General features: G+C 41.5%; 1 protein-coding gene across 2 annotated transcripts; it reads left to right on the top strand.

The window, feature by feature from the left end:
* The first annotated feature begins 121 nt into the window (after positions 1 to 121).
* On the top strand, positions 122 to 18,864 carry LOC129829694 (sentrin-specific protease 1-like). 2 transcript variants are annotated; one of them, XM_055891556.1, is made up of 17 exons: positions 122 to 749; positions 1,173 to 1,237; positions 1,377 to 1,447; positions 1,839 to 1,920; positions 2,034 to 2,229; positions 2,472 to 2,622; positions 2,874 to 2,992; positions 7,647 to 7,927; positions 8,160 to 8,223; positions 8,327 to 8,365; positions 8,541 to 8,625; positions 8,848 to 8,991; positions 9,453 to 9,584; positions 16,343 to 16,546; positions 16,760 to 16,924; positions 17,036 to 17,131; positions 17,709 to 18,864. In XM_055891556.1, the coding sequence occupies exons 1-17, from the start codon at positions 607 to 609 to the stop codon at positions 17,769 to 17,771; spliced, it is 2,100 nt and encodes a 699-aa protein (XP_055747531.1). In that variant the 5' UTR covers positions 122 to 606; the 3' UTR covers positions 17,772 to 18,864. The 2 variants fall into 2 exon arrangements, with proteins under 2 accessions (XP_055747531.1, XP_055747530.1); XM_055891555.1 differs by having other exon boundaries at positions 1,377 to 1,600.
* Positions 18,865 to 19,715: the final 851 nt, after the last annotated feature.

The raw sequence follows: 19,715 nt of genomic DNA, 5'->3' as shown, positions 1-19,715 counted from the left end.
ATAATATGCGTGTCGAAATCTGTGAACATCATCAAAGTAGCGCCAGAAAAAAAGCACTCCAATCAGCCAATCACGTTTCAGAATACTTTAATCTACTCGAGTTACTCATCCAATGAAAAGGTTTCATGGTTGAACTTCGAGCTCAGCCATGTTGTGGTTTTGAATGAGGAAGAAGCGGGAGAGGTTATCATTTAGTGAGTGTATACACCGTATTTTTGTATTTGAAGTATTACATTGGGTTATTTAAGAAACATCAATTGCATTGTAGAATGTGGTACTAGTGATTAAACTCAGTCAAGTGCTGATTAAAATCCTAGTAGCTAAAGCCACATACAACCAGCTTGTTAGCTAGCTAGTTTAGCTAACCAGCTTTCAAGCTTGTTAGCTGTGCGAGCTAAATAACTAACTAATTTCAAGGGAAGGAAGGGGGAAGGTAACCTGATTAGTAGTGTTGGTCAGCTAGCTAACTACCTACGATTTACTTTCCCCGGCCGAATGACGTTGGGTGGCTTTATGTACTTTTGGCTGCGCTGGCAGGCAGGTTGGAAGCAACCATAGCGATACCTTTTTTCGCGGGCGGGAGGTTTTTAACTTCTCTAGGTAAACATGTTCAATAAATTTTACGAATGGATTGGAACGGGTTTCGCTAATCTCCGCTACGGAGTGCCAGCTCCCGACCAACAGGATAACGTTGATACACACGGAATACAACAACGGCGTCCGATCAGGAGAAAAAGACCTATCAACTGGTAAGTTAAGGTTAATATTAGCTACAATAGCTAACTATCTGTTATTATATTTGTTGTGTAGTAAGTTAGATAATTTAGCTTAGTTTCAGTTGGCGGTGACAAGGGATGACCAGTCAGTTTGTTTTTTGACATAACTAGTTGTCTGTTAGTTATGTGTGAGTTGTACATTTGCTGTCTAGTTCATTAGAAATTGTGGTGAGATGCTAGCAGGTATGGCACACATTGTCTCACATGTTTAAGTGGGTTGTTGAACAATCTAACTTGCATACTCAACAACCCCTATCTATGGAGTGGATTGTAACAGGTCGCTGTCTAAAGTGAATGTAGTTAACTAGCTATGAGAGTTCTAATGACAATACCCGCCATCACTGACTAGGTCTCTGGCTTATTCTCATTTTGAGTGTTTTCCCCTTTTTCTCAAAGTTTGGAGGACGGAGAAGCCGTTGACCATGATGACCAAGCCCTAGCAGTGAAGAAATTCCGGATGGGTAAGTTTTGCTTCAGCCTTGGCCATGCAGTCATAGGCATATATATTGTGTTGTCTAACCTGTTCTTGGCACTGTGTATACTGTAATCTATTAACAAACCATGGCTCCCTGACTTAGACTGCATTTATGTCTATTACAGGGAATCTTGTTGATACTATAAAGACTACGGCTGAAGGGGTGAAGAGCCATAGCGCCAATGTGGCTTTGTGGGTAAGGAACAGTGTGACCCCTACCTTGAGGAACATACTGCCTGCTTCCCCTGGGCCTCTAGAAGAACACCCAGGGGAAGAGCCTCCAGAAAAGCCCCAACTGGAGCCCTCAACCTTTGCACCCCCTCCCTCCCATGTCTGGGAAGAAACTGAGGTATTGGAGTTCTGTTTCAGGGCCCATAATTTGCAAAGCATCTCGGAATAGGGGATGCTGATCTTGGATTGGCTTTGACTTTTAAATCATAATAATTACGAGGGGGGACCTGATCCTAGATCAGCACTCCTTCTCTTAAGATACTTTTTTATTATGGGCCAAGTAGTAGTATTCTTCGCATTCATTACTCCAGTTTATTGAACATTAATATCCTGTGTTTTTATGGTGGTGTTTTCAGGTCCTCGAGGTGAGGAACTCTACTCCTCTGGATGGGACGGTTGTTGCTCCCTCAACTCTGAATTGTAAAAGCTCTAAATCAGGCAAGACTATTGTACATTTTCTAAACTGTATTCTAAGAATGTCTTTGCCGGCTGGAAATGTCACTATGGAAATGGAACAGTTGTTTGACACTCTCTTTCCTCCTTTACTGCAGAGTCCTTTAGAATTGAGAAGTCGATGATGGGATCGACGGTCTGCAGACGGCAAGTTTGCATGGCTATTACACATCGTGAAGCACCCAAAACAAATGGGCACTCTGTCAGTCAGCCTCCTTCCTCCAGCAGCACCTCTAAGCCATGTCCCTCTCCCCACCTGGGAAGGACCCACTTCAGAACACCTACATCAAATAGGTATGCTCATATTGTCAATAGATATAGGCCTTCATTTCTCACTGATGAAAAAAGTAATTCTGCTATTAATTAATCAAGCATTGTACAGGTGCTTGAAAACCTCAAATAAGATTGATTTTGAACCGTACCATTTCAAGGTTTTGAAAGTGTTTGATTTTCAAAAAGTGCTTTATTTTCTGTGTGTGATAGTGCTCCATTCACAATAATCTAATTTAATTCTCTGTATCTCCGTCTGTCCGCAGGCGGTTTACCTCAGCAGGGTTAGGTACAGGAAGTGGCTCGATCACCAGCATGAAGGAGAAGACCTTCCCTATCCGCGTGGTGCAGAGTCCTTCACACGGCAGCTCCTCTTACCGCCTCCTCAGAGCAAGGGCTCGCTGCACTGCACAAGAGGTCAGTTACCACCTACCAGTATTTTTATGGATCCCACTCGCTGCACCGTTTGCTGAACTTTTGATATTGGGCTGTTTTGGATGAACTTTGTTATATTACTATTATTCTGCTTTGTCAGCCAAGATAAACCTGGATAGATACAATATAATAACTTTCACCCAGAGGGAAGTTTGGTTAAGATGTAATGTTGCATCTTTTCCATATAAAAGCCTCATTTATAATATAGTGTTGGGTCCTCTGGGTGTCTCCAGTCTGTCCGTGAGGAGGAAAAGGAGGTGTACAGACAGCTACTGGCCATGGTCTCAGGTGGACAGTCCTCCTCGTGTCACAACGGCAGCTCCCATGGCTTTCCGCGCTCACACAGAGACTTGTGAGTACAACAACCACAAAGCCAATACTACAGTCCTCTCACTTCCCCAGTCTACACAGACAATTCAAATCCAATGTTTATTGGTCACCTATACAATTTTTTAACAGATGTTGTGGGTGTAGTGAAATGCTTGTGTTCCTAGCTCCAACGGTGCAGTAATATCTAACAACTCACAACGATATACAAATCTAAAAGTAAAATAATATAATTAATAAATGTATAAATATTTGGACGAGCAATGTCGAAGTGGCATATTCTAAAATACAGTAGAAATAGAATACAGTATATACATACGAGATGAGTAAAGCAGTATGTGATAAGTAAAGCATTATTAAAGTGGCCAGTGATTCCATGTATATGTGGCACCAGCCTCTAAGGTGCAGGGTTGAGTAACTGGGTGGTAGCCAGCTAGTGATGGCTATTTAACAATCTGAGGCCTTGAGATAGATGCTGTTTTTCAGTCTCTCAGTCCCAGCTTTGATGCACATGTACTTTGTTCAAATATTTTGTTATTGAACACACACAAGAATGGTGTATAGGTATAAAAGACAAGTATGCAATTCTTATCTCAACATGAAAGAGTGGGCAGAAACAACAAGACCCAGAGTCCTGGGTACAAAACAAATAATACAAGACATACAGAACAAGGACAGGTAGAAAGAAAGAGGCTAGATGTCACCCCCCCCCCCCCAACTGCTCGGGTGCCGGGGCAAGCACATGCTGCCCAAAGGTAGATTAAAATATTACAATTGAGAGTGCGTTATAATGTACAAATTCACAGCGCTGACTGGTCCAAGTAATAGAGGAAAGGTTGCCAGATTTGATCAAATGTTGATCATTTATTGTTCAGAATATATCTAATTCTTTCTAAGTGTACAGTGTTTGCCAATTAGCTGAGTCATAATTTGGTAGAGGTCAAGATTGAAAAAAAATTGCCGAAATGAGACTAAGAAATGAGTTGTTTTTGGGGGTTGGTTATTCCGTTTAGGGAATCGGACACTACGAGGATTATCAGAAGCGGGTCTGGGTCAATTGAAGTCTCCAGAACTTCAGAGAGGATCCTAAAAATTCCACACCAATAACCATACAAGCTTGAGCATTGGGCAAAGCAGTGGAGTAGTGTACCCTGCGCAGCCTGACATGTATCACACATAGGGGATGTATCAGGAAATATCCTATGCAGTTTTGTAATAGTGTAATCTGTGTAATAGCTTGAATTGTATGAGACGATGTCTGGAGTTAATGGAACAGGTGTGGATATACTCCAAGCTATCTTCCCAGTCTGCCACAGAAATGTAAGTCCCTTGTTCTTCCTCCCATTTTGCCTTAATGGCATCTGTAGAAGGTGTGCTAACAGATTGAAGAGCGTGATATAGACGAGATGTCAGTTTGTCTGAGGTGGGGCATATTTTTATGCGTCCGTCAAACATGGAAGGTTTAGCATTCCCAAATGTTGGGAGGTGTTTTCTAACAGTCTCTAATTTGTAGGTATCTGAATAAGTTACTTCTGGTAAGATTCTAAGTTTCCTTCAGCAACTGAAAGGAGGCAAAGGTCCCTTCTATATATAGTTCCTCTATGGTATTCATCCCTAGCTCTCCCCGTCGCTCAAAGGTGTTATCAAGGTTAGCGGTGGCAAAGGAGGGGTTCCTCGCAACAGGGAGCATGAATGATATTGGTCTAAGATCAATGGGGACTTTAATTTGCTTCCAGATTCGGACTGCTATGTATAATAGGATTGTTACTATAACGACATCTCCAGATTGACAGGTGACAAAATCACAGCGCCAATAGAGAAGGGGTGACGCTCCGTACTAAGCCAGCTGGACGACGGAAGGATACACCTGTACTGACCTTACCTTCTGGATGGTAGCGATGTGAACAGACAGTGGCTCCGGTGGTTGTTGTCCTTGATGATCTTTTTGGCCTTTCTGTGACATCGGGTGGTGTAGGTGTCCTGGAGGGCAGGTAGTTTGCCCCCGGTAATGCGTTGTCCCTCTGGAGAGCCATTACGGTTGTGGGCGGAGCAGTTGCCGTACCAGGCGGTGATACAGCCCAACAGGATGCTCTTGATTGTGCATCTGTAAAAGTTTGAGTGTTTTTGGTGACGAGCTAAATTTCTTCAGCCTCCTGAGGTTGAAGAGGTGCTGTTGCGCCTTCTTCACCATGCTGTCTGTGTGGGTGGACCATTTCGGTTTGTCTGTGATGTGTACGCCGAGGAACTTAACTTTCCACCTTCTCCACTACTGTCCTGTCGATGTGGATAGGGGGGTGCTCCCGCTGCTCTTTCCTGAAGTTCACTATCATGTCCTTTGTTTAGTTGACGCTGAGTGTGAGATTATTTTCCTGACACCACACTCCAAGGGCCCTCACCTCCTCCCTGTAGGCCGTCTCGTCGTTGTTGGTAATCAAGCCTACCACTGTAGTAGGTCGGCCGATTATGATTTTTCGACTGTAGAGGTCGGCCGATTATGATTTTTCAATGCCGATACTGATACCGATTATTGGAGGACAAAAACCCCGATACCGATTAATCGGCCTATTTTTATAATAAAATAAAAAAAGTAAAATATATATATATCATACACACACACACATTTTTTTTAATAATGACAATTGCAACAATACTGAATAAACAATGAACACTTTTATTTTAACTTAATATAATACATAAATACACACACGGCTCTGAAGTGACAATGATACTGAAGAGTCTGCTTAGGAGACAAATACTCTCAACTGTTTGAATAAAAATAGAGTTACCTGTGATGAATGTTTAAAACAAAAACTTTAATTTCTATATGCAGGAAATCCTATTTTAATAATGGGCATGGTAAGAATTGACAACCAAAGTGCGAGTCATAATTCCCATGACACCTTTTAGCAAAATCTGAAAAGCGGTTCCTTCATTTATTCCATAGGATATTTTTAGATTCACTTAAAATGAGGTCTGTGTTTCGTGTAGGCTTACATCACCGTGCCAATTTTATAACTGCGTAAATATCCATAGGACAAGGTAACTCTGATCAATATTGGCTAAATATAAGCGAAGATAAAAAAAAAAATTGTAGAGTGGATTTATGAAAATATGTTGACAAACGTTACCTTATCCTAGTGAGATTTACACGGGTATCAAAACGTCGAGGCGGTTTAAGCCTGCACGAAACACAGACCTTATTTGAAGTAGATCAAGACATTCTCTATGGAAGACATGAACGGTAAAATAACGAAGGAACCCTTTTGAAATTCAGCCGCAAGTTATTACAGGAATTATAATGCGTTGACTATTTCTCTCTAAACCATATACCTTTGACTAATCCGGAAACTATCACCTCGAAAACAAAACGTTTATTCCGTTCCGTATTTTATCTAACGGGTGGCATCCATGAGTCTAAATATTCCTGTTACATTGCACAACCTTCAATGTTGTCATAATTACGTAAAGTTCTGGCAAATTAGTTTGCAAAGAGCCAGGCGGCCCAAACTGTTGCATATACCCTGACTCTGCGTGCAATGAACGCAAGAGAAATGACACAATTTCACCTGGTTAATATTGTCTGCTAACCTGGATTTCTTTTAGCTAGCAAATTTAAGTGGGTCTAGGGTGTAAGGTAGGGTAAAGGTGATTTGATCCTTAACAAGCCTCTCAAAGCACTTCATGATGACAGAAGTGAGTGCTATGGGGCGATAGTCATTTAGTTCAGTTATATTGGCTTTCTTGGGTACAGGAACAATGGTGGACATCTTGAAGCAAGTGGGGACAGCAGACTGGTATAGGGAGAGATTGAATAGGTCCGTAAACACACCAGCCTGCTGGTCTGCGCATGCTCTGAGGACCCGGCTAGCAATACCGTCTGGGCCGGCAACCTTGCGAGGGTTAAAACGCTAAACTGTCTTACTCACGTCAGCCACGGAGAACAAGCGTCCACAGTCCTCTGGGGCTCTTGTTCTCCGGGCCGCGTCAATGGTGTTGTGTTATGCTCAAAGTGGGTGAGGAAGGTGTTTAGCTTGTCTGGGAGCAAGACATTGGTGTCCGTGACATGGCTGGTTTTCCCTTTGTAGTCTGTGATTGTCTATAGACCCTGCCACATGTCTTGTGACTGAACTGTTGAATTGCGACTCCACTTTGTCTCTGTACTGAAGTTTTGCCTCTTTGTTTGCCATTGTTTGTATTCAACCATATTCCCAGTCAACTTGCCAAGGTTAAATGAGGTGGTTCGAGCTTCCAGTTTTGCGCAAATGCTGCCATCTATCGACTGTTTCTGGTTTGGGCAGGTTTTAATAGTCCCAGTGGGATCAACTTCCTGATGAACTCAGTCACCGTGTCCGTGTATACATCAATGTTATTATCCGAGGCTACCCGGAACGTATCCCAGTCCGCGTGATCAAAACAATCTTGAAGCATGGCTTCCGATTGGTCAGACCAGCGTTGAATAGACCTTAGCATGGTTTTTTCCTGTTTGAGTTTCTTTAGTCATGCTCAATGACATGTACTGGCAAGTTGATGCAAGTGCACATGTTTTCTACTTCTCCTTGGGGTTTATAATCCTACATTTAGTCCATACATTTTTGCGTACCGGTGCTCCATTCTAGTATTCTCCTCCCCTTTCCCTTAGTTCTGACCTGCGTCCGTCTCTCGCCCTCACTCACTCTCAGCACCAGCTTCCTGAATACCAACAGACGTCTGCTCCAGTGTTCGTCCCCTGCCGGGTCAGGAGATGCCTCACGAGGCCCCAATGGACCCCCAAGCCCCCGTCCAGAGTCCAGCCAGGGGTACAGCAACGTCCCCAGCCCAGGGGAGGGCTCTTCCAGTGGGGCAGGGAACCAGCCATGGGCCTCTGACTCAGATCTTAGCCCCAGGGGACCAGAGCCAGTACAATCTGCCCCTTCCCCAGTTACCATACTGGACACCTCTTCTCAGGACTCACAATCATCAGGTAATGCATGAGACAACAATTTTTCAATTCCTCCAAGGTGATTCAATTCAATTGATATAAACTTAATTCATTCCTTTCAATTGCTCGTAGGGAATGAATAACGTTTATTGAATTGATGGCTGGATGCTGTAGAACCAATTAGTGTTATGCGTCATGTTTCCATTAAAGCCTACCTGTTTGTCTCTCCTCACCATCATGCAGTTGTGGTCACCTCTTGTCTTCTTCTGTACAGCTCATGATGGGGACTCCGTAATCATTGTGAAAGAGCAGAAGGGCAAAAAGCCGAACAGTTCAAGGTAAGCATTTTGAATAGGTTGTTTTTGGTTCTGTTGTGGGTGTTTTGTTATGTTCTTTGTTGTCCCCATCTAACCTGGTTACTTTCTATCTTTGTCTCTGCAGTGTACCATGCTTCCAAGCTGAGCTCTGGATCAAAGAATTGTAAGTCCCCTGATTCCTTACATTAATGATTGGTACTGTTTTTGTTTCTTGGTAGATTCATAGTTAGCTGTATATCGCCATGTGCATACTAGATGCTACGCAGAAATAAAAATGAAGCCTTCTTACACATTACAGAAGTCCTTTCCTCGAGTCAATTTGTGTGTCTGTTTCCCAGGACTAGCATGTACGACTTCCGTGCCCGGGAGAGACGGAGGCAGATAGAGGGGCAGGAGGCCCTAGCTGCTCAGCTGCTGCGACAGGTACTTTCTCTGTCCTCCTCATTGGTGTGATGTCAGCTGTCATTTCAATACATAGTCCTACACATACCACAGGTCCACATAAATAAGTTCTTCCTCTAGGCTTTATTCATCATTGCATAAAAATATGAAATGAGATGCTTTTTTACCACTCTGAAATAAACATTCCCCTCTGAGGCGGTAGCTCTTAACCTAACCCTCTTCTGCTGTGGTCTGGTGGTCCAGCGTATAACAGATGACAGCCAGCTGGGCCACAGGGCTGTGGAGCTGCATGTTAGAGTCCCTCTGGAGAAGGAGGTTCCTCTGGCTCCCTTCATAGAGGAACCCAAATCCACAGAGGAGAAACCAGAGTTCCCCGAGCTCACTGAGGTACATTCACTGTCTTTTAGTTTTGTCTATTGTGAGAAAAAGGATTGCCAGTAAAATGCATTATTGTTAAGTACATTGAGGTGTTTTAAATGCAGTTTAAATAAATCAAATTGATTTGATCACTGTGCGCATCAGGAATGTATATAATAATAATAATAATAATAATAATAGATTGGATTTATATAGCACTTTTTATTTAATTTAACTAGGCAAGTCAGTTAAGAACAAATTCTTATTTACAATGATGTTCAAACACGGACGACACTGGGCCAATTGATACAGCCTGGATACTGGTACTCAAAGCTCTTTACATAGCAGGGGAAAACTCACCTCATCCACCACAGTGACCATTTCTGTGCCAGAACGCTCACCACACCAGCTATCAGGTGGAGAAGTGAGGAGTGATATATGCCATTTAGCCTTTAGCTGGGCCGTCTTGTTTGTGTGTCCGTGCCATCCAGGATATGGAGGGGGAGGTGGGCCGGGCGCTGACGGTAGGCAGCCAGGACGAGGTGCTGAGTGAAGGCTTCAGACTCACCATCACACGCAAAGACCTCCAGACCCTCAGCCACCTCAACTGGCTCAACGATGAGGTGAGAGCTCATCACACTGTTTCTGTTTGTCATGCTGCTGCCTGCTCATTTTTCTGTGCCTAATCTGAGTTGTTTTTATTTAGTGTGGGTGTGAGTGACAACTGAGTGTACTGGACAGGTGTCTATAGTAGAGGATCGACCGATTTCGGATTTTTCAACTCCGATACCGATTTTTGAAAGACAAAAAAAAGCCAATACCGATTAATCTGCCAATTTTTTAGTTTTTTGTGTATGTATGCATACAGTTGAAGTCGGAGGTTTAGTTTTTCACAATTCCTGACATTTAATCCTGGTAAAAATTCCCTGTCTTAGGTCAGTTAGGATCACCACTTTATTTTAAGAATGTGAAATGTCAGAATAATAGCAGAGAATGGTTTATTTCAGCTTTTATTTCTTTCATCACATCCCCAGTGGGTCAGAAGTTTACATACACTCAATTAGTATTTGGTAGCATTGTCTTTTAAATTGTTTAACTTCTTATGGGCAGGTGGGACGGTAGCGATGGGCAGCCAGGACGAGGTGCTGAGTGAAGGCCACCTGGCCAACATCCGGTGAAATTGCAGAGCAGGAAATTCAAAATACCAAATTCAAATATTTAACATTCTTGAAAATATGTGTTATACATCAAAATAAAGCTTAACTTCTTGTTATTCCAGCCGCTGTGTCAGATTTCAAAAAGGCTTTATGGAGAAAGCAAACCATGCGATTATCTGAGGACAGCGCCCACATACAAACACATGAAAATCATATTTCAACCAGGCAGGTGCGCCACAAAAGTCAGAAATAGCAATATAATTCATGCCTTACCTTTGAAGATCTTCTTCTGTTGGCACTCCAAAATGTCCCAGAAACATCACAAATGGTCATTTTAGTTCGATAATGTCCTTCTTTATACCCAAAATGTCAATTTATTTGGCGTGTTTGATTCAGAAATACACCGGTTTCAACTCACCCAACATGCCTACAAAGTATCTAATAAGTCACCTGTAAACTCGGTCCAAACATTTCAAATAACATTCCTAATCCAACCTCAGGTACCCTAAAACGTAAATAATCGATAAAATTTAAGACGCAATCAACTGTTTCCAATATCGGATAAAAACAGCGTGAAGCGTGCTCCAGTTGACGTGCATCAAAACAGTAGAGTCCACCTGGAGTGACACTTACAATGAATAGCACTACTTCTTAATTTCTCAAAAGAAAAACATCGAACAATTTCTAATGACTGTTGACATCTAGTGGAAGCCATAGGAACTCGAACCAGGTTCCTAATAATAAGGGTATCCCATAGAAACAAATGGAAAAAAATTCCCCTGGATGGATTGTCCTCTGGGTTTCGCCTGCCATATCAGTTCTGTTATCCTCACAGACATTATTTTAACAGTTTTAGAAACTTTAGAGTGTTTTCTATCCAAATCTACCAATTATATGCATATCCTCATCCGGAGGTGAAAATACTGCCCCCTACCCAGGAGATTAACCTGTTTGGCGTGCAAGCCCGACGTCGGTACACGTATGACAACAGCCAGCTCAGTGCAGGGCGCGAAATTCAAAAGATATATTTTTTTAAATATTTAACTTTAACACATTAACAAGTCCAAGACACCAGATGAAAGGTACACATCTTGTGAATCAAGCCAACATGTGCGATTTTTAAAATGTTTTACAGAGAAGACACTATGTAAATCTATTAGCTAACCACGTTAGCAAAAGACACCACTATTTTTACTCCATCAGTTTTTTACTACATCAGTAGCTATCACAAATTCGACCAAATAAAGATATAAATAGCCACTAACCAAGAAACAACTTCATCAGATGACAGTCTGATAACATATTTATTGTATAGCATATGTTTTGTTAAAAAAATGTGCATATTTCAGGTATAAATCATAGTGTACATTGCAGCTACAGTCAGAAATTGCACCGAAAGCAGACAGAAAAATTACAGACACCAACGCCAAATAACTAAATACTCATCATAAAACATTTCTGAAAAATCCATAGTGTACAGCAATTGAAAGACAGGCATCTTGTGATTCCAGACAATATTTCCGATTTATCAAGTGTTTTACAGCGAAAACACAATATAGCGTTATATTAGCTTAGCACAATAGCAAACATAAGAACAGCATTGATTCAAGGCAAAAATAGCTATAACGTATAAACCACCAAAATATATTAATTGTTTCACTAACCTTCTCAGAATTCGTCAGATGACAGTCCTGTAACATCATATTACACAATGCATATAGAGTTTGTTCGAAAATGTGCATATTTAGCGGCACAAATCGTGCTTATACAATGAGAATAGTGTCCATAACGTCAAGCAATCTGTCCCGCGCCATCTTGTAAAGGCACCTTTTCTTATCGAAAACTATTCATAAACTTGACTAAAAAAATACAGGTTGGACAGCAATTGAAAGACAAATTAGTTCTTAATGCAATCGCTGAATTACATTTTTAAAATTAACCTTAGTGCGCAATACAGGCTGCGATAACGCAAGGCTACACTGCAGGAAATGGCGTCTTATGCATTTGACATTTTTCAACAGAACAATGAATTATCAGCATAAATAGTTCTTACTTTTCGATGAACTCCCATCAGAATCTTGGGAAATGTGTCCTTTGTCCAAAAGAATCGTTACTAGGTTGGAGAACGTCGTCTTCAACGTTGCAATTAGCAGTAAACAATAGCCATGTGGGCCAGAGATACCCAACTTCCTAAAACGTCACGAAAATAAATACCCGAAAATCGCAATATACTGGCATAAACTGATATATTTCGGTTTAAAATAACAACATTACGATGTCTTCAACACCTATATCGAATAAAAACAGAGCCGGATATATCTAGGAGCTAATACGGGAGCTTCTAAAATGACATGCCAAGACCCTTCCTGCGTCAGAGCGAAGAGTGGAAAGATGGGACACTTCGGTTCCAAGCAATTTCTAACCTTTGGGACCTACGTAGAAACTCCATTTCAACTCTCCCTATTCGCTGACACCCAGTGGAAGGCGTATGCAGTGCATCTCAACCAATAGAGGACAGGCAAATTAATACACAGGTCTCAGAACAGCCAGCAAAATTCTGCATTCTGACATACACATAGGAAAATTGCTCTAAGTCCAGTTCTGTTTCACCCACAGATATCATTCAAACGGTTTTAGAAACTAGAGAGTGTTTTCTATCCAATAGTAATAATAATATGCATATTGTACGAGCAAGAATTGAGTACGAGGCCTTTTTGAAATGGGCACCTTTTATCTGGCTACTCAATACTGCCCCTTGAGCCCAAAGAGGTTAACTTGGGTCAAATGTTTCGGAAGCCTCCCACAATAATTTGGGTGAATTTTGGCCCGTTCCTCCTGACAGAGCTGGTGTAACTGAGTCAGGTTTGTAGGCCTCCTTACTCGCACACGCTTTTTCAGTTCTGCCCACAAATTTTCTAAGGGATTGAGGTCAGGGCTTTGTGATGGCCACTCCAATACCTTGACTTTGTTGTCCTTAAGCCATTTTGCCACAACTTTGGACATATGCTAGGGGTAATTGTCCATTTGGAAGACCCATTTGCGACCAAGCTTTCACTTCCTGACTGATGTCTTGAGATGTTGCTTCAATATATCCGCATAATTTCTCCCTCATGATGCCATCTATTTTGTGAAGTGCACCAGTTCCTCCTGCAGCAAAGCACCACCACAACATTCTGCTGCCACGGTTGGGATGGTGTTTTTCAGCTTGAAAGCCTCTCCCTTTTTCCTCCAAACCTCACAATGGTCATTATGGCCAAACAGTTCTATTTTTGTTTCATCAGACCAGAGGACATTTCTCCAAAAAGTACAATCTTTGTCCCTATGTGCAGTTGCAAACCGTAGTCTGGCTTTTTTATGTTGGTTTTGGAGCAGTGGCTTCATCCTTGCTGAGCGGCATTTCAGGTTATGTCGATATAGGACTTGTTTTACTGTGGATATAGATAATTTTGTACCTGTTTCCTCCAGCATCTTCACAAGGTCCTTTGCTGTTGCTCTGAGATTGATTTGCGCTTTTTGCACCAAAGTACGTTCATCTCTAGGAAACAGAACTCGTCTCCTTCCTGAGCGGTATGATGGCTGCGTGGTCCCATGGTGTTTATGCTTGCGCAGTATTGTTTGTACAGATGAATGTGGTACCTTCAGGTGTTTGGAAATTGCGCCCAAGGATGAACCAGACTTGTGGAGGTCTACAAAATGATTTCTGAGGTCTTGGCTGATTTCTTTTGATTTTCCCATGATGTCAAGCAAAGAGGCACTGAGTTTGAAGGTAGGCCTTGTAATACAGCCACAGGTACACCTCCAATTGACTCAAATTATGTCAATTAGCCTATCAGAAGCTTTTTCCAAGCTGTTTAAAGGCACAGTCAACTTAGTGTATGTAAACTTCTGACCCACTGGAATTGTGATACAGTGATTTTATAAGTGAAATAATCTATTTGTAAACAATTGTTGGAAAAATTACTTGTCATGCACAAAGTAGATGTCCTATCCGACTTGCCAAAACTAGAGTTTGTTAACAAGAAATCTGTGGAGTGGTTGAAAAGCGAGTTTTAATGACTCCAACCTAAGTGTATATAAACTTCCAACTTCAACTGTATGTATGTATGTATGTGTAATAATGACAATTACAACAATACTGAATAAACAATGTACACTTTATTTTAACTTAATATAATACATAAAATCTATTTAGTCTCAAATAAATAATGAAACATGCTCAATTTGGTTTAAATAATGTAAAAACACAGTGTTGGAGAAGAAAGTAAAAGTGCAATATGTGCCATGTAATAAAGCTACCGTTTAAGATCCTTGCTCAGAACATATGAAAGCTGGTGGTTCAATATTCCCAGTTAAGAAGTTTTAGGTTGTAGTTATTATAGGAATTATGACTTGTCGACTATTTCTCTCTCTACCATTTGTATTCCGTATTCCTTTGACTGTTGGATGTTCTAATAGGCACTTTAGTGTTGGCAGCCTAATCTTGGGAGTTGATAGGCTTGAAGTCATAAACAGTGCAGTAAATCAAGCATTGCTAAGAGCTGCTGGCAAACAAAGTAAAGTTTGAATGAATGTTTACGAGCCTGCTGCTGCCTACCACCGCTCAGTCAGACTGCTCTATCAAATGTCAAATCATAGACTTCATTATAATATAATAAACACAGAAATACAAGCCTTTGGTCATTAATATGGTCAAATCCGGAAACTATCATTTTGAAAACAAAACGTTTATTCTTTCAGTGAAATACAGAATCTTTCCGTATTTTATCAAACGGGTGGCAACCATAAGTCTAAATATTCCTGTTACATTGCACAGCCTTCAATGTTATGTCATATTTATGCAAAATTCCTGCAAATTAGTTAGCAACGAGCCAGGTTAAAAAATATATAGTTCTGTGTATTGATTTTAAGAAAGGCATTCATGTTTATGGTTAGGTACATTGGTGCAACGACAGTGCTTTTTTTTGCAAATGCGCTTTTGTTAAATCATCACCCGTTTGGCGAAGTAGGCTGTGATTCGATGATAAATTAACAGGCACCGCATTGATTATATGCAACGCAGGACAAGCTAGTTAACTACATATGGTTGATATTACTAGGTTAACTAATGATTATGTGAAGATTGATAGTTTTTTATAAGATACATTTAATGCTAGCTAGCAACTTACATTGACTCCTTGCTGCACTCGCGTAACAGGTAGTCAGCCTGCCACGCAGTCTCCTCGTGGAATGCAATGTAATCGGCCTCCAAAAATGCCGATTACCGATTTGTTATGAAAACTTGAAATCGGCCCTGATTAATCGGTCTAGTCTATAGTGTGTAGAGCAGCCAATCTCAACCAGTGGGTCACAAGTGTCTGCGTAAAAAATGTTGTTTTTTGTTTTTATGAAAACGACTTAAACCAGGTAGAAAGTGTGTAGAAATGATAATGAACTTACATTTAAAATATTTGAACCTCCTGATGTATTTAATATTTTCAATATAGAGAGATTAGCAGCACTATGTATGGTGATTTTGTGGTCTCAAGCCAGTGAGTTTAACATACTTCATCAAGTATATGGGCAAAATTGTATTATTGACAATGAAAAAGTTCCCTTGTCATATCATTTATACATTTACTATCAATAAAGCATTAAATTGTTTTCCAGATTGTATTTTGGTGATTCTTTTTCGAAATGTGAGTTGGGTCGTGACTGAGAGGCCCTGGTTCAATTTGGGTCCCGAGAAAAAAACAGTTGAGAACCACTGCAGTAGTGTACTGGACAGGATATTTACAGTAGTGTACACAGTAGTGTACTGGACAGGATATTTACAGTAGTGTACACAGTAGTGTACTGGACAGGATATTTACAGTAGTGTACTGGACAGGATATTTACAGTAGTGTACACAGTCGTGTACTGGACAGGATATTTACAGTCGTGTACTGGACAGGATGTGTACGCAGTAGTGTACTGGACAGGATGTGTACGCAGTAGTGTACTGGACGGGATGTGTACGCAGTAGTGTACTGGACGGGATGTGTACGCAGTAGTGTACTGGACGGGATGTGTACGCAGTAGTGTACTGGACGGGATGTGTACGCAGTAGTGTACTGGACGGGATGTGTACGCAGTAGTGTACTGGACGGGATGTGTACGCAGTAGTGTACTGGACGGGATGTGTACGCAGTAGTGGTCTACCTATGTTGTATTTTCTTCATCCGTTGCCTCTCCTTTTACTCTGCAGGTGATCAACTTCTACATGAACCTGCTGGTGGAGCGCAGTAAGGACCCCAGCCTGCCGACGGTCCACACCTTCAACACCTTCTTCTTCCCCAAGCTACGCAGTGCAGGCTACTCTGCCGTACGCCGCTGGACCAAAAAGATGGACATCTTCTCAATGGACGTCATACTGGTGCCTGTCCACCTGGGGGTGCATTGGTGCCTCTCTGTGAGTACTGAACAGCAGCCCTGTTATAACTAACTATTATACTGCAACTCTCCTCCATTCAGCAATGCCTGATTCCATCTAAAGAGCCGAGCTGTACTGGGCTGGCCTGGAACCTTTCAGGAAAGGACTGTGTCAAAACAAAATATCAGAGCCAGGACAGTGCGGTTCAGTTCGGCCCTGTAGTATGAATCACACTAACATCCTTCTTCTCAGGTGGTGGATCTCCGTAAGAAGAGTATCACATACTTTGATTCAATGGGAGGGAACAATGACGAAGCCTGCAGGATACTGCTGCAATACCTGCAGCAGGAAAGCAAGGACAAGAAGGGCAAAGACCTGGATACCGCAGAATGGACTGTGCAGAGCAAGAAACGCCATGTGAGTGTTATATATCGAACAGGGATCGCTGTCAACTCAACATTCATTAACACATCACTGACTGATGTTGCCATCTTTTAACATTTATCTCCAAAATATTTCTCCCATTAGGAGATTCCTCAGCAGATGAACGGAAATGACTGTGGAATGTTCACATGTAAATATGCAGAGTACGTCACCAAAGACAAGCCAATCACATTCACACAAGTAAGTACTGTAAAACTTCAATAAATATCCTGGGAGTTTCTGATTCAACCGCCAAGCTGCCCCTGTGTCTGTTGGAGACAGGCTTGTATTGGAGGCCAGTGTTTAATACAGTCTGTGTGCAAAGCCCGGGTCACCCTGTTATGATTCAGTTTTCTGACTCATTTAATGTTCTATCACCAATAGCCCTGTTTGATATTCAGAACACTGGTTGCATATGGAATGCACTGCATCTGTTTCAAACGGGATCAATTGATTAGTATTTTTCACTGGTTACATGAACAGACTTGCGTTTTGACAAGCACGGATCAATAATTTAGCGTGAGGTAGATTCTACTGGAGCAGACTGGCGTAAAGCGGGCACGCATCATTTTACACCCGGCACTTGTAAGAGACTGACGTTTATTTGCTCAAATGTGAAGCGATGGCCGGTCACTATATGAGACTTGTTGTAGACTCTGGGTGTAATGGAAGTGTTACGGTAAGCATGAGCAGTCCTGCCAGTACAGGAAATGTCCTACAATCAAATGACTTGACTATGAGTAACTAACTCAATATTTCCCTTCCCTCCAATTGACAGAAACACATGCCCTACTTCAGGAGACGCATGATCTGGGAGGTATTGAATCGGAAACTGTTGTGATGAAATCGTGGAGAGATTTGAACTGATAGCTACAGTTCGCTCAAGGGGAGGTGCCTGCAATGATGATGGTGCCTAAGACGCTGTGGCTGTTAAACTGGAGGAGGATTCAGCTGGTCGGCTCCTGGATGGGAAAGAGACTCAGAACAGGGACCTATGACCTTAGTCAGGTGGAGCTCTGAGGCCCCCCCCACACAAGTCCAATCCAGTGGAGGATCTGACTCTGCCATCTCTAAGGGTTTGCTTATTTGGTCTTGAGCTTGAAAGGAGGAATGGAATAGAAAAGCAAAGCACTACCTCATCTCAGTGTTTTATGTTGTGGTCCACTGTCACAAGTTGGGAAGTCTGGGGTCATTTTCTATCATCCAGCAAAGTTTGAATTGGTCTTTTCAATAACAAATCATACTCATCAGAACTTCTGTCTAGTGAAGATGGACCAACCAGTATTTTGTAAACTACTTAAGTACAGCTTAAAGAAAGTTTGGTGTTCTGATCTGACGCAGTGGCAATTTTTTATTTATATCTGGACACACACATTTGATTGTTTTGAGCTAAATTGAAAATATGCAACTGATTACGGTATGTGTACCATTACCTCAGAGTATAATTTATAAAGTTGCTATTGTATTGTACTTTTTTATTTTACCTTTATTTAAGAATAAATTCGTATTTACGATGCTGGGCCAAATTGTGCGCCGCCCTATGGGACTCTCGATCACGGCTGGATGTGATACAGCCTGGATTCGAACCAGGGTGTCTAGTGACGACTCTAGCACTGAGATGTAGTGCCTTGTGCCACTCGGGAGCCCCATACTTGAGGTGACACTAATATCTTCATTGGTAATTGGACCCCAAAACAGATAAGCTGCAGTGATGCTTCCTTGATCAAGAGTCCTATAGTTCCAAGACTAAATTGTAACTTGACGTTTAGTCTATTTTGTTTAAATATGCAAAGCAAAAAAAAACAGTTTAGGGCTTTTGTCAGGATATTTTCAACATTGTACATACAGTTTCTTGGATAATGTATTTAATATACATTTTGTACCTTTTGTTCCTTGATCAATCTTTTTTAGAAATAAATCAAGTATTGTGTATATGCCTCTGTTTGGGAAGGTGTATTGTACATACACAAAGTAATAAAAAGCACATGGACAAAAACATTTTTTTATTAAAAAAAAAGCACCAAGTTCAAAAACCTCAAACCAAAAAACCTCTTAAAGCTGTGTTTGTCTAGAACAGGAGAATTAAGACCTGCTAGTGTGGCACATGAGAAGTGAATAAAAGTACAATCACTAGAACCCACTTCTCTGCAAACCTTCAAATCCTAAATTGCAGCAAGATTTTTCAAGTGGACTCTTCATGTACATCACATGTCACTCATTCCACAGAGGGCAGAGAATCTGCTGGTTTTTCGCTCTTCCAACTTGATTGATGAATTAAGGTCACTGATTAGTAAGTAACTCCCCTCACCTGGTTGTCATTTGGGAAGTATTCAGACCCCTACTCTTCCACATTTTATGTTTCAGCCTTATTCTGAAATATATGTTTTCCTTGTTAATCTACACACAATACCCCATAATGACAGATTTTTTGACATTTTTGAAAATGTATTTACAAAAGTATTCAAACCCTTTACTTTGTTAAAGCACCTTTGGCAGCGATTACAGCCTCGTCTTCTTGGGTATGACGCTACAAGCTTGGCATACCTGTATGTGGTGAGTTTTTCCCATTCTTTGCAGATCCTCTCAAGCTCTGTAGGGTTGGATGGGGAGCATTGCTGCACAGCTATTTTCAGGTCTCCAGATGTTCAATTGTGTTCAAGTCCAGGCTCTGGCTGGGCCACTCAAGGACATTCAGAGACTTGTCCCAAAGCCACTCCTGCGTTGTCTTGGCTGTGTGCTTAGGGTCGTTGTCCTCTAGGAAGGTGAACATTTGCCCCAGTCTGAG

The sequence above is a fragment of the Salvelinus fontinalis genome, chromosome 31, assembly GCF_029448725.1.
Source record: "Salvelinus fontinalis isolate EN_2023a chromosome 31, ASM2944872v1, whole genome shotgun sequence".
NCBI lineage: Eukaryota > Metazoa > Chordata > Actinopteri > Salmoniformes > Salmonidae > Salvelinus > Salvelinus fontinalis.
Note: the sequence above shows the minus strand (reverse complement) of the source record. Positions and strands in the feature narration are given on the sequence as shown.